At 39.8% G+C, this 15,785-nt stretch overlaps 1 protein-coding gene across 4 annotated transcripts in view; it reads left to right on the top strand.

Annotated features, from left to right (window-relative positions):
* The window catches only part of gask1a (golgi associated kinase 1A), a 74,813-nt gene that overhangs the window by 20,926 nt on the left and 38,102 nt on the right, over positions 1–15,785 (top strand). For 3 of the 4 annotated variants that reach the window (XM_085422076.1, XM_085422078.1, XM_085422079.1), the window contains 2 exons: positions 12,241–13,350; positions 15,237–15,674. In XM_085422076.1, the coding sequence (XP_085278202.1) occupies positions 12,241–13,350; positions 15,237–15,674 (1,548 nt within the window). The remainder of the gene's footprint in view (positions 1–12,240; positions 13,351–15,236; positions 15,675–15,785) is intronic. The other variant, XM_085422077.1, reaches the window with a different exon arrangement.

Below are 15,785 nucleotides of genomic sequence, written 5' to 3'. Positions count from 1 at the left end.
CACACTCACAGCCACTTTTGACTGTGAGGCAATTGCACAGATTGTCCAATAAGACAGATACATTCTGACTTGGACTGACTATAATCACTCTTGAAAAGATTATTCTCTAATTTATGAATATGTTGCCATCATTTTAATTGCTGTACCATCAGAAATGATTGCATGACATTTCCAACTTGACCCCAGTCAAGCAGACTGACTCCATCATTTTGAAACATTTATGGCAGGGTTTAGTATTGGTATGCTTGATAATTGAATTGGCAAATTTTAGGTCTGATGACATTATTTGCGACTGAATAAATGTGATAAACACACATGTTAAATGTTATTGAAATTATCTGTGTAACACTAAGTGCAGCCACAGTAGAAAAAATGTTTTTATCCTCTGTTTCAAAAATGAAATTGAAAATAACCAATATTTAAATAATCTGAACTCTTTCTCCCTCATCTCCTCTTTCTATAGTTGCTTTGTTCCCATTATTTTCTGGGTAGAAAAATACACTGATATCAGGCTGTAATCTCAAAAGTCATTTATTTTTCATCTTTCATGTGTTGTCATCATCCTCAGACTCAGATGCATCAGAAAGTGAAGCGAGCAGTTGCTGAATGCATTTTGTGCCTTGGTACATCACTTTGCTTTTGTTGCATTGCTTTTGCATTTCTTTCATCTTCCTGCCATCCTTTCTCACACGCTCTTCCTTATTCATGTGCATGTCAGAGAAAAAGAGGATCTGACCACTTTCATTAAGGTCTGCTGTCGACAGCTGAGAGACACACACACACACACACACACACACACACACACACACACACACACACACACACACACTTCATCTCTCCTATAGAATTCCTCAGATGCGCTTTTGTCCTCCTTTTCTTCTCTTTGCTTTTTTGCACCTTTCCTTTTCGGTTGTTCGGCTGTCATTTTTCAGTTGTTTTCGACTCAGTAAATGACTCTGGGGTTTTCCTCTAAACAAAAACAGCAGACTGGACATGCTAAAAACATTCAAAGTCTCAGCTGGTTTTAAACTACATATAGTCTGTCACGGCATGCTGTTCTTCATCACCACTTGGGCAGGGTTTTTATATGAGATGTCCTGAGTCAGTCATAAGTTGAAATCAACACTTATCCAGCCATATTTTAATGGATCATTATTGAATAAAGTAAAGCTGAGCCAAATCCAATTCTTTTCTCTGTAAGATCTACAATCTGAACTTCTTTTTATCATTAGAGTCTAAGGTCATACAGTAGTACAGCAGCACAGCAGTACAGGAGCACAGGTAGAGGCCAGCAGCCTTCGATGTGGTATTGCATGTTGTAGGCTAATTTAACCTACCTTACCAGTAACACAATAAGACATTCCCGGTTAAATAAAGGTTAATTATTCAAATTATAACATTTCTTTTCATTTATTTATTGTCATTCATTTTATTCATTAATTCGTTATCATTTATCTCATCCATTTAAAAAAAGCTAGTACTCGTAGCTTTAATTCTCCCAACCTGCACAGAATTGAAAACTGTGTTTCTTCTGAAAATATCTAATGTTAAATCTAATGGTCTTAGGGCGTTCTTGGACCACTGTCCACTCACCTTGTTTGGCGAAGTCAGAGTAGCTATGTAGGTGAGAGCTGTAATGATTTGGGCTTCCGTGATTAGTGATCATCAGTCGAACAAAGTAAACTGTGTCCCAACATTGGTTATGATACTGCTTACATTTTTTAAATTAACTTCTTTTAAATCCTGTTTTAGTTCTTCTGACTCATTCAGGCTGTTTGTATTTTTGCAGAGGTAATCAACACTAACTTTGAGGTAACATTTGTGTTTTGTGAGCCAAAATACAAAATTCTTTGATGCTTCGTCCAAGTCAGGTATGAGTTTAGTCATGGATTTATTCAGGCAACCGTTTGGAAAGGATGACACAAAGTTCAAAACCAGCTACAGATAGAATGAGAATTGTTAAACAATGTTTGGCAACACCTTAGAATTTGTCAGCAGACAGCAAAGTTGAAGAACCCTGACTGCTGTGGCTGAACGCATACTGAATTAAGCTTTGAAATGGCTAGTGATAAATGCAGGTCTCTGTTTTTGATTGTTGGTGAATTGAGGCTGTTTCATGTCTTTCGTAGCAGAGATCACTCAGGCTTTCTAATATCCTATCTGTGAAACTAAACTTAGGTATTTTATAAATTAATTTTATCCTCACTGTTTATCCTGCAGCAGCAACCTGTACAGATAATCGTGTTCTTGTTGGGAATCAGCCAGTGATGTGTATTTGCTTGTAAAGGTGAACTCTTTGTAAGAGCATTGCACAAATGTAATTGGCCTCTGAACGCACATCCAATTAATTTAACACTGATATTAAAGGATACCAGTCCAAACCGGGTGTTATGAAGTGGCAAGCTGTATCTTTTGTGTTGACGCTTGGCTGTTAGTTAGTTGATGTTGCACATAAACACGCGCGGTATATCTGTGTCTCTGAAGATTTGATGTCTCTCTGATTGAATTAATCCAGATTGAATTAACTCGTTATTTTTTTTTAGTCTCTCCATCCACTTTGATCCAGACGGGGAGTTATTCTTTGCTTGTGTGTGTGTTTGTGTGTGTGTGTGTGTGTGTTTATGAGGGGATGATGTGTGTATTCGTGTGTGTTTTTGGTTTTTCTTTTCTTTTCTTTCTTATAATTGAAGCTGGCACAGACAGAGACCTTCTGACCTCATAAATTTCAAACATAATTCCAGCTTTGATAGCTCTATTAAACCAATCTCAGATGCTGGCTCATTCAAACTCTCTAAAGCCCTGATGCCAGCTTCTTATCATTCATACGCTGTTAAACCTTCTTTTCCCGTTAGTATCACTTCATTATACAACAACATCATAGAGTTGCTTCTTTCTGTACTTCTCTATATAAATGTTTAATTGCTAGACTATAACACTAATGATTAATGAAGACTTCAGCTCTGTTGTACATTTAAATCAAAGTGCACTCAGCTTTACTTAATTCCACACTCCGTTTGACCTTGAAGCACCACATTTGGAATAAAACAGCTCAACAGAATGGAATGAAGATAGTAGCAGTAAAAAATTTCAAGTACTCATGCAGCTTAAACAGCTGGGATAACAATTATCAAATAACTTGGATGTATATTGGTAGATATGTTTTATAGATGTTGACTTTTATTCTTTTTTGGTTGTTTAGATATATATATACGTATATAAAAATTGTGCTTTGCATCTCTCCCGACCTTTGATCCCACCTTACTCTGCAGGGACTGAAATGCCATTTGTTCAAGACATGAAATCTTTGAGGATGAATCCTTATACCTCCTTATACCTCTTTTTCGCCATGGTGTTGCCGTTTGTAGTTCAAAGTCAAGAGCTTAATAACTAATAATAAAGTCCCCAATGAGGATTTCAGAGCCTTAGTTAATTACGGCCTCGAGCCACATTTACTTTCCCTAATTTGTAGCATTTGTAATTTTTGATCTTGATTTCCGTCAGTTATTTTATACTAGTGCTAGCCAAACGGTCAATCAAACAGGACTAGCATTGGTTGCCTTGCTTTGTTTACTACAGAGGGCTGCAGTCACCTGTAGTTTGCACAGTTATGTGGCAACACCTATGTGTGCAAACCGATTCACTTTTGGATCCGTTTGCAGCAACCCTCACTGGTTCATTTGACTGCATGACTAACTTAACAGTCAACTCCAAACCGTTTTTTGTTTTTCATTTTTCACTTAATTTTTCAGGTTCAGCAGTGATTCTAATTCTAATGTAATAGAGTTTTAAGTTAATTCTAAATCTGTCCCTTTTTACTGTGAAGCACTCGTTTTATCTGTTTCATAATAAGCACAACCATTGCCTTCACAGCATTGCTGTGTTTCCCCTTCTTAAAAGCTGAAGCTAGGAGCTGTTTGGTGCAGTCTGAGTAAAAATGAATGAAAGAGAGCTTAGCCCAGACTCACAAGGTGAGCGTGTGAAAGGATTATGAACAGTTTGTGCTTTTGACTCTTGACTTTGAGACTTTGTTGCTTGCCCCAAGGTACTGTGCTAGTCTGCTGTTGCTGGGGGGGCTCTCTTCGTCCCTGTCTGCAGAAATCTTGCAGTGAAGGCTTGTGCATGACTGACTTAGCAGTCAACTCCAAACTGTTTTTTGTATTTTTCATTTGAATAATATTTTAAGTTTAAGAAAATCCTCTGTGAAGAATAAATAAACTAGTAACTGAATGATGTAACTGAAAGAGTTCTATTAAAACTGTGATACTGATCAAACATGTGGACGGTAACACAAGAGGACCTTCCTGCTTTGGGTATGATTTGACTGGTGTATGTCCAGTAAGGTGGTCATTTCTGGCTAATTTTTCCCTTTTATAGCACTAAGTCCAAATATACCCCTCCTTACCCTCATTAGGTGTAACAGAAGTGTACTGAGTCTACCCTTCTGTTAGTAAATCACAAAGTGTATTTGTTTTGAGCCATGTCACACTAACTACAGCACAGATGGTTAGCTAATGCTCTTCCAACCTGATGGCCAGTTTCCGTTTGTTAATGTGAGGACATCCATCTGGTATGTTAGAGTTTACCTGTAATTGCACTGTTCTGCTGACTTTGTCTCACAGTTAAACACACTTTTGGAAACAGCACATCCACTTCTGCCAGCACACTGCTCTGTCAAGACTTTTATTCTGTTGTGTCTTGCCCTGTCTCTTTAAACACACTGATAAAAGGTGCCATAGAGAAGACGGTGAAATGAGACAGGTTTCTGGGTCCAGACATTCTCACCTCCTTTCTTCTCCATTCTCTCCTGAGGCTGGCTGGCTGCAGCACCTGTTGCGTGTCTTGACCTAATGCTGCATACCTCGCTGTCAGCTTTGAGCAGGAAGAGAAGAAAAGAAGTGATATTAAAAAGAAAAGAAAGGGGAAATGAGCCAGGAGCTGTCAGATAGTGGCACACCTGGCCTGTCAGAGCAGGTAAGAGGTATACATACATGTGGAGGGTTAGATATGAAGCTGCCAGATATTAAATAAACAACATATCATCTTTTAGTCACAAATCTACTTAGAGGGGACTAATTATTCTTCATCATCATCATCATCATCATCATCATCATCATCAACAACAACAACAACAACAACAACAACAACAACAACTTTGCCACAGTCTTTATTCCTGGACTTTACTAGACCAGCTTTTCATGATTAAGACTTCAAAATGATTCATCTTCTTAGTTCATCCTTTGTAATAAGCTTTTTTGAGTTTCCTTTCCCGTCCCCAGTTATAATCTGATTGGCTGCCTCTCACAAACACAAAGTTTGAACATCAGGTTTTATAGGTTTTCTGTGCTCAGTGCCTGAGATGACCATAACAGCGACATCCTCTCTGTATTACATCACATAGAGCCAAGAACAAAAATAGCTGTCTGAAACAGAGTTTTAGGAGAAGTCCAAATCCTGAGCTTTTGGCTCACAGGGATTACTTGGACTTTATTTGAAACTCTGGCCATGTTTCATATGAACATCCACCAGTGTTGCAGGATATAACAGAAAAATCAAAAGCATAATATGTCCGCTAAACCATGATATCATTCTGCAAACACACATGCAGATGCAGAACACTTTGTAGTGCTTTAATACAGATGACTCCAGTTTACATTAGCGATAAACTCTTAGCAGATAAGAGAGATGAAACATGATGAATTCGCTGTTCTCTAAATTCCCCCCTTTGTGCGTTGTGCTAAAAGATGACTCCCTTTGTATTGCTGTCCTCTAGTAGGTGAAAACCACAAAATTATTTAGTTTCATTTGGATATATTGCAGACAGGTTGATAGGATTGGGCAGTAGGGGTAGGCCATATTATACCTTTCACGGTAATTCTGGTACAATGTTAGGCAATGATAAGAAAATGAAATATCGCAACAGAATATGGGTAAAATGCGCATGCGCAGTACCTTTCGTACACACATCTCAGAAAAAGCATGGCAGCGACAGAGAAAAGGGCGAAAGCGGATCGTTGAATGAAACAGATGAACCAGAACTGGTTTGTAAAAATTGTGCAACTTCAGTGGTGTGAAGTGGTTTGGTTTTCTTCCGTCAGATACCCACCAAAGCACAATTTTTTGTAGAACAAGCAAGCAGGCCGTCGTAGCGAAGGGAGGAAACACCGCAAGCCTATTTCATCATTTGAAGCAGAAGCACTTGTTGGAGTACAACAAAGCTGCTAAAGCATGTGAAAAGGCGTCCGCTTCAACTAGCGAGGTGGTGAGACCAAAGAAGCGGACTCAACAAACAATCGGCGTACTTTAAATAGCTGCACGCCTTATGACAAAAGCAGCAAATGCTGGGGGGAACTAACTAATGAACTAAACTAATATAAATAGCTGCTTGGTTTTTTTTGCACTAACAAAGTTGTGGAGTTGTAAAGCATTTTGTCTTGCGTCAATTATAGTGTCAGTCATATCGTTTCGCAAATCTTCAAATATATATCGTGATAAATATTTTTGGCCATATTGCCCTGCCCTATTGGGCAGCATATCTTCATTATATCATCTGAACGTTTTATTGATGCTTGCAGGCAACTGCATTTATAAGTGTAAATAAATAAAGGGCCAGTCTTTTCCAATGACCGACTTTCAGTGATGACACAATGATATGAAATGATAATCTATTGACACAAGGTGCCACAGCAGTATTGCAGTGCAATAGTAATGACACAGCATAAGTCAACTATATGGACAAAAGCCGTGCAGGCAGTTTTTTGCATACAAGTATAAAATATCTGCTTAACACTTAATTTGAAGTGAAGTAAACTAAACTTGTATCTCATTTCAGGAGCTTCACAAATATCGTCACTCAAAAATATTTTAATTGGATGGAAATCAGTCATTTTCATCCACTGTTTACTTTTCCTGTTCTAAGAAGTGCATTTACGAGAATAGCTAGCAATGCTTGTTAGAGTCATTTCTTTACATCTGTGCCGCACATCACCAGAGGCTAGCATCTCCTCCTTCATAGCCTGGTTTGACTTGACAGGGTGTCGAACATGTTTGTTGTTTCCATATTTTGAAAGGGTCTATTCTTTATCAGATGATGTTGAAGTTTTGAAAAACAAAAGCCTGAGCCGATAGCAGCATACCTAAGGAATGGTTCAGGGTAATTTAAAACGTCATCACAAAGGAAAATTTGAAGTTTCCTCATTAGACTGAAATATCTCTAAACTGCTTTCACTGCTTCCCACCATGCTTTAATGCATTAAATCCACGTTGCATGCTGCTTTGTGCCTGCACCTGGTGACCTGTTTTGAATCTACGGGAGCTATGCGTACCTGAACTCTGGTAACCGTGGACACCGGTTTCATTTCATTTGTAGTGGAGAGAGAAACTGCTGGCCCTAGGGCTGCTGTCAAAGCAGCGGAGGAAGAAGAGTGGAGCCAGACAAAGAGGCAGGACTGCAGACACAAATAACCTGTCAGAGAAAAAAGAAAACTGGGAAGATAACAAGTGTAAAATATCTTTAGCTTGGCAGTAATAGTGTCATTTTTCTCTTTGAAAGCACAAACAAAACGCTACATTGAGTTAGACTCTATAACCTCAGGTCTTTAGGGGTTTGTGATTCTTATCGCGGCAGAAAAGGCTTACATACGCATGTGAGTGTGTGTGTGTGTGCGTGGCTTCTCACCACTCTGTATATTTATTCATTGTGTTTTTCCAGTTCTTTCTTTCAAAGTATTTATTCTGTGGGTCAAAGTGCATGACAGCACAGTCAAAAGTACAGCCAACCACATCACGTGACTCATGCAGTGAGTTTTCCCTCCCCTCTCATTCTAAACATTTAAAAAGCCTGGCATCTTTGGATGCTATAGAGAGGTGCTGAAGGCAACAGCACACTCCACTGTTGGCATATTCACATCAAGCTATGCTAGGCTGCACACGAATGGACACTAATTAGCAAATCTCAGCCAAAGTAACTGCTAACGCAGAGGAGTGTGTGTGTGTGTGTGTTGTGTGGGGCTGTAGTATTGCATATGGAATGCTATCACCTTGTGTCTTCAATGCAAGGTCATAATTTGAGCTATAATTTGAAACACAAAGTTTAAAGTCACTGCAGAGCCAGGTTGATTGTATTAAATAAGAATCCTGTAAACTGTTAGCAGTTAAAAATTTGTCTTGATGGTGGCAGTGTCGTGTGAGTCTTACAGTGGCTAAAATGAAATTCAATGATAAAGACATTTTTCAGCTTGACCTGCCACAATAACAGGATGGCACTTGTGACTACTATACTGCTTTTCCTTGGTGGGGGAGTTGTCACTGATGAGTTAATGCAGGCTGTTGGTGGGATATTTCATTGGACTACAATGAAAACACATTAGAAATTATTATTATTAGGAAACACTATGTGCATAAGAAGAAAGTACAATTTTAAACTGACCAAAATGTATTGTGTTTGTATTATGTGTGAAGTGCATTAAAAGATTAGTAATGGCTTACATGACTAGAAACAGTAAGAGTATTTTCACTTAGTGGCACACTCACTGCAAATGATTATCTCTCTCAGTTCCCGGTTTGGTTTTTTATAGTCTGAAGTCTACTGTCGGTATCACACTGAGCACTTTTTCACAGACTTAATTTCTTCAAAGCAGCAGGCAACTTTTTTCTGTGAAAAAGCTTCAAACGGCCACGGTACAGTACACTACCTGCTCAGCACAGCAGACAGGCTGAAGAATTAGGAAGGAAAAAGAGCCACATACTTTCTTCAGTAGCGGAAGAAGACCAAGGTGGAACTAAATTAAAAATCAATGTTGAACTTGAATAAAGTTCATTTATATGGTACTATGAAGGTATCATGTTAGATTTAATAGTTCAGTATTATAATCAAATTCAGTCATTAGCTGAAAAACTGACTTTGTGCAGTTTAGCTTCATAAATTGTATACAGGAGTGGGGATGGGAACTGGGAACGTCACTTATTAATTTGATTCTCAATGGATTGTCACTGGCTCCACTTGAGAGTCACCACCATCACTAAGCAGCACATCAATGACAACACGGCATGTAATAAATCTGCATGAATGTAATGTCTAATGTTGGGAGTATTTCACCTATTTGTTGTGGTCAGTGTTGGGGTTGTTACTCAAAAAAACGAATGTATTACACAGAACACTTTCCTAAAAAATTATGTCGTACTTTACTGAAACCTGAAACACACTGTCTCATAATTACCATTTGACAATATAAACCGATAGGCTACAGTTACACACACCATTACAAATCCTTATCCTAATGAGGTCACGTGTGATCTTTCTCTTTAGTATTTAGGGTAAGAACACAAAGCCGACAGCACAAATCAAAGATGAAAACGAGCACAAAGAGACTTTAAAGTAAAGTGATTTTACTTGAGAAAAATGTACAGTTAGAAACAGTCGTTGCTTTGGTTACCTGTTTAAGTTCAGGGTCTGGTTGCTGCTGGGGTCAGCAGACACTCAGTTTTATCATCACTCTGTGTAGGTGCTTGCAAAGAGTTGTTGTAGCAGCAGAATGCAGTTGTCTTCTGGATGCGCTCTCGTCTTTTGACCAAAAAAAAGTTTTGTTTGTTAGCAGGTTAACGGCCACAGTTGTGAAGGTATGTTCACATTTTATGTGATGTAGATACCAGTGATAGGTTGAACTAAGATGAAAATCCGGCCAAGGTCCCACCAAATTTGAAAATCAATAAAAACTTTATCCATCCATTCATTTGCTTCTGCTTATCCTTTTTCACGGTCGCGCGGGGTTGGAGTCCTCCCAGCTGTCTTAGAGCGAGTGGCCAGGTACACCCTGAACAGGCCGCCAGTCTGTCGCAGGGCAAACATATAGACACAGACAACCCTTTGCACTCACAACCATTTAGAGTTTCCAATTAACAAATCCCCACCAACTGCATGTCTTTGGACAGTGGGGATAGGTTAAAAACTATATATTACCCATAATATTTTATTGATCATCTTCAAACTTAAAAATAGACTAGGCCGCGAGGGACATACCTAGGTACCTAGGTTGGCTAAACATTTGACCTTGACCTTCATTGGTACTGCCCTAAGGTCAAAGTTGACCTTGAAAAGAATTTCAAGAAACCATATTGAGTAACGTATTAAAGTGCTGTGCAATCTGTCACCCGACAACATCACAATGATGCCATAAAGATTCGCAAAATCACAGACTACATGAATATATCTTAAAATCTCAAGTTTTTACAGCTTATAGACGCCAAAGATTTCAACCAGTTCTGTGTAAGTTAAAAATAATATAATGCACCATCTTGGTATGTCATACATCTGTATTGTGTATTTAAAAACATCATAGAACATTGGAGTTGAATGAATTTGAACATTTCAGATAAGCTATTTCTGTATTACTTGAGGATTTGTATTAATAGTTAAAATATTATGATTGTGAATTTCTTAATATTTTTTGATATTTTTAAGCTATCTAACAATTGACCAACCAGTTAAAGATTAAAGTGTTAGTGGGACTGCAAATAGCAGTAGCATCTGATTGGTTAAATAAACATTTCAGATAATAAATGGATGGATAAAGGATCTGTATTATTGACTTGGAGTAACTATTTAAACCTCTTTACAACGAAGGTTAAGGTGAGTTTTCAGTCAGAGCAGTCCTGCTCGAAAGTGTCTGAGGCAGGCGAGCTGCAGATTTGCTGTGAAATCCAATCCATTAGCGTGAAATATAAAAAGGCATTAAGAGGTCAGTAAACGCTGCCAGTCTGCTCAGTAATGATCTCATTTATTTAAAGTAATTCAGCAGAGTCTCACACTAATGATTCAGTGACATTCAATTTCTCCATGTAGCACATTTGATCAATTCTGGACTGAATGTGTGGCTACTATAATATACTGTAGTCTCTTTAACACTGTTAACTACAGCATTAAAAATTGTCTTTGAGCGGTAGATGAATATATCTATATAAGTCTGACGCTCCAAGTCTCACACTGGTACTGTTGGGTAGTTTGTACAGGCTCTGTCAGCACAGGCAGCCTGATTCAGGCCGTCCAGTCCAGGAGAAGAATAATGGAACCCTTTCACAGGTGGAGGAATCTGGGCATGTTGTTAAGAGGCTTTGAGATGAGGAAGAGATCTCAAGGGTCTGAAACATTCCTTCACCTGAATGCAGAAAAAAATGAAGGTGATGCAAAGGGAGGGAGCGAGCGAGAGAGCAGGCAGGGACAGAGCAGTTATCTGGGTCAACCTGGCAGCATTCACATATGGCTTTACTTACAGGTGGGGGGAAAGTGTGGTATTCAGATGGAGCTGTGTGGTTAATCCAACAGTTGCAGGAAGTTTTGCTGATGGGAAAAGTGCTGTATGCATCCTCTGCCACTTAGCTTCTTAATATTTCCACTGGTAGGCCATCCTGTCTGCAGAGGAGCTACCATCCTGTTCTCAAACAATTTTATTTCGAGTTTCAGCTCAGATCTGTCAAATAAAACAAATGCTGCTACAGAGACTTCTTGCAACACAACCCCTTGAAAAATTGGACGATAAATCATTGGAAGGGCCAATTCCAGCTCTATTATTTGAATGTCAGCGTCATGGAGTTATAGTTTTGCTGTTTAAAAGCAAATAGAAGGAGTGCAGTCTACAGTAAATAAAGGGCTAGCACCTCTGCGACAAAATCACTTTGACAGAGCCTTCAGCAAGAACACCACAAGTCGTACTGGGGCAGTGAGAGCACATTGTGAGGAATACGGCTTTTCCATCCTTGCTGGGCACAGGCAATGGGCATGCCACAGCTGTATTGGTCTCAGCTGGATAGGTCCAATGCAATTGTAAGCTACTGGAAAAATGCAGCCGCCTGACACGAGCTTTATATTCTTTATATTCTGCTCCTCACACATTCATGTTTGTGCAGCATGCACAGGACGTTTCAGTGCTGATGGCTCTGTGCTACAAAATTCCAGATTATTCCTCTCACGTAAACTGATGACTCAGAGGTCACTATTCTGATCTCATGCAACCGACCCGAGCTGTGTGCCCACATCAGATTGTTTTTCAGCTTTCCCTTGTAGAGTTTGTTTTCTACATGCCAGGAGAAAGACCCCGCAGGAGCACTGAGCACTCCAGTCTGTTTATTGCAGATGCTATCTTTGATTTTTATGTTCCCTCTCCATTATAATCATTGGTCTCTCACTCTCCCTCTAACTTCTGTTTCTTTTTATCTGTTTTTGTGTTTGGTTTTGTTTTTTAACCACAGGCCTGGCGAGTGTGGTCCAAACTCTGGTGTGGTCACAAATGGATCCTACTTCTTACCCCTCTTTTCCTTCTCTTCCTCATGATCTTTGTGATGACAGTCACCCTGCCACTCCCTTCACCACCCGCTCACATCGCCTGGAGGTCGTCCCGGGCCCTGAGTTCTACGGGGGAGTTCAGGTCCAGGAACAGGATTGTGGAGACCCTTCCAGCTGCTGGCTTCCAGCAGCCACTCACTCACATGTACAGCAGGAGCTTGAGAAGCAGCAGTAGAAGAGAGACATCTAAACATTCTGTGCCACTTAAACCTTTCGGGGACGCTGCTGGCAATGACAAAAACAGCATCAAAGAGAGACGTCGCGCTGACATACAAAGAAATAAACACAAAAGCAAAGGCATTGCCTCCAAGAGAAAAGAGCTGGCAGGCGTCAGCCAGCCAGCCAGTCATCACCGTCCCCATCCAGAGTTTAAGGACAACAACATGCTGCCAAAGCACAGAATTAAACCAAGCAACCACAGTGCTGTGGCAACGCAAGCTACACAAACATATATTTATCTTGAAAAGAATGCTTCAGCAGATCCCATAGAAAGTGAGACAGGAGCTGCAGATAGACAGGCAGCCAAATTTTGGTTTAGACACACAAACAGGAATGCAGACAAACAGATACATGGCAGCCATACAAGTGCAAAGATAGCACAACAACACCTGGGTTTAAAAAAACACAAACAACCAACAAAACGCAATCTGAAATCAGACAATGTGCAGGCTGTTAAAAAGCCCGCTGGATATTTCATAAAACACCGTAATCTCTCTGAGGATCCCTCAGATGCGAAAAAGATCCCGGGATCACTGGCCAACAGAAAGGCTTTGTCCAAACCAGAGGTCGCTGTGATGGAAGATGACATCGACTGGTGTCAAAGCTTTACAGAGCAGGACTTCCCAGACAGCGACCGCAGAAGGATCAGGGCCGACTTGCACCGCCTTCCCTGGTTCAGCAGGGAAGACATCCAGAAGATGGAGTTCCTCGCTAAGGGCGAGGTGGTTAGCAAGACCAGGATGCCGGGACACGGACAGGTGCTCCAAGTGGCACTGGATGCTCCAGCAGACCAGCAGGTGTGTTGTATTGCTGACTGTAATTTTAAGTTGAAAACACTTCTCAATGTTAAAAAGCTGTTTCCTACTTTTTCAATCACATAATGCAGACGCCTCACAGACTGACACAGATGAGGTGAAAGCAGGTGAAAGAGCGCTGCTCTGATATGACCATAACAAGCCAAAGGTGTAATTTGGCAATGTAAGCTGAATACTGCTTGAGATTGTCAGCCTGTATTGTGTTGGCCTTGAATATTGTGCCATCCTTGTCACACTTCCTGAGACACACAGGGTCAGTGGTGACGACATGCCTGGGTGACAGGATGAGATGCTGAATTCTGCAAAAACCAACAGTGAATGCATCTTAGCGCTGTGCATGTGTAATCGAAGCCGGATACTGTGTGAGGCATGTTATTCTGCACCAAAGAGCAGCTATTCTTCTCTAGAACTATTTAAAACAGCACTCCTGCTGCTGCACTTCATTCTCTGAACACACACACTGTGGTATATTTTGACTCAGTCTCACAGTCGCAGTCATCTCACTGGAAAAACTCATTATTGCACCAAATGTGGATGAATTGGTTAGACTTTATAATCCTATTACTGCATAAAATGTTTGTAATATAGTTACGCACTATGAAGCATTAGTAATCAGTAAATACTTATTTGAAGACCTTTCTACTTTCTAAACATGGTTTATTTTGAATTAATAAGCTCATATATAATGGAAATAATGCCAGCACTGTTATACTTATAAATGATGGATTAACTGTAAAATATTACAGTAAGTACTACAAGTTATTTATTTATTTATTTAATGGTTTGTGCTGTCATTTAGAAAGTCCATGTAAGTGATACAAAAAGTATTTTGCTCATTCATGCAAAAAAATATGATAAAGACATGAATTCATTGTTTGTGTGGTGAAAGCGGTTTTATAAATACTTATTTCATATTTTAATTCAGTTGATTACTAGTTGTTAGTTTAGTATTTTGTGTGACTGCCTCAGCCTTACAAAGCAGAAAGTATAAATAAAACTGAAAGGTCAGCAGGACGCTGCCTTCACAACAGAAAAGAAACAGAAGCATAACGTGACAGAGAACACATGCAAACAGAATACTGAAATATGTGCCAGACCACAGTCTGAGTTTGTAGAGGATTTAAGACATGCTGAGCAATCAAACATAATAACATTATCACAAAACAATAGAGAATATTTCACAAAGCTTCACAAACAAGTGTAGATACCATAAATTGTCCACCATATTAAACAGTTATATTCAAGTCTAGCGTGTTAATAAAACCTTCACAAATATGTTGAGTATTACTCAAAGCTGCCCATCTTCACTCGGGGGAAACTACCTGTCTCAGGGTTGCTTGTTTTATACCCAGTCGTGTTATTGACTTGTCAGTTTTGTCAGTTTAATTCCAGAATGAAGGTGTTGGAATAACATATTGTTGTTTCAGTCTTTTCATGGGATTTGTGGCCAAAACCAAAAATCTAGAGTAACAGCAGTTTCATCGATTAATCTGGATTGTCATGCAGTGACAGTGTGACACAACTAAGAGCTGATGGTTGTGCTCACAAGTCAAGCAGGTTTTTGAGTCTGATAATGGATTCCTGCTGTTTATGGAAAAGGAGAGAAAAATATATTACATTTGAAAGAATTCAACAATATTATTATGTATACTCTAGCTCCACCTTTGGCACATTTATATATGAAAGATGTTAAAAGGTCCCATCCTTTAATTACTGGATAAAAAGTCATAATCTGCTAGTTGAATAAATATTCAGTTTGTCGTAAATGAAGTCCTTACAATTAAATATACATGGCTATAGGATCATAATGGGTGCATGGTCTTAGAGTAAAGTGAACAGCATTATCTAACTGTATTCATCCATCACAGAAGCCATCCGTGATGAAAAACTCACATCAGCACGGAGAAGGACGTGGACGTTCAACTACCCACAGTGAGCGCTGTCAGCAGGGCTGCTGCGCCCTGGTCAAGCGCACTGATGACTGGATTGAAGTGTTCGCCTTCCACCTGGACAGAGTGCTGGGACTCAACAGAAGTCTCCCCGCAGTTCTGAGGACCTTTCATAGCCACGTGCTGCCCAACAGGTACATTAATGGCACCCCCAGACCTGCAGTGTGGTGGGACCCAGATATTCACCACCTTTCTGATGAAGACAATGACCAGAACTCAATACAGCTCAGCTGGGTTCACTACCAGAAACTGCTAAAAGCTCGCTGTGGGAGTGAAACAGACCTGAGGTCAGCCCCCTGCGTGGGAGTGCAGCACTCAGAGTGGGGAAGCCTAGCTCTTTTTGACTTCCTGCTGCAGGTAAGAGAAGTGATTTTGTCCATTTTCCTGTGGCTTCCTACTGTAGTAATATTAAACTGTCTATATACATCTCCAAAAATTGGTTCTGCTCATCTGGATGTAGCGTTTTGT

The sequence above is a fragment of the Rhamphochromis longiceps genome, linkage group LG11 (genome assembly GCF_057381845.1).
Source record: "Rhamphochromis longiceps isolate RC_006_pf linkage group LG11, R_longiceps_female_GT1.1, whole genome shotgun sequence".
Classification (NCBI taxonomy): domain Eukaryota; kingdom Metazoa; phylum Chordata; class Actinopteri; order Cichliformes; family Cichlidae; genus Rhamphochromis; species Rhamphochromis longiceps.
The sequence above is the reverse complement of the archived record's forward strand: the minus strand, read 5'-3'. Positions and strand labels throughout refer to the sequence as shown.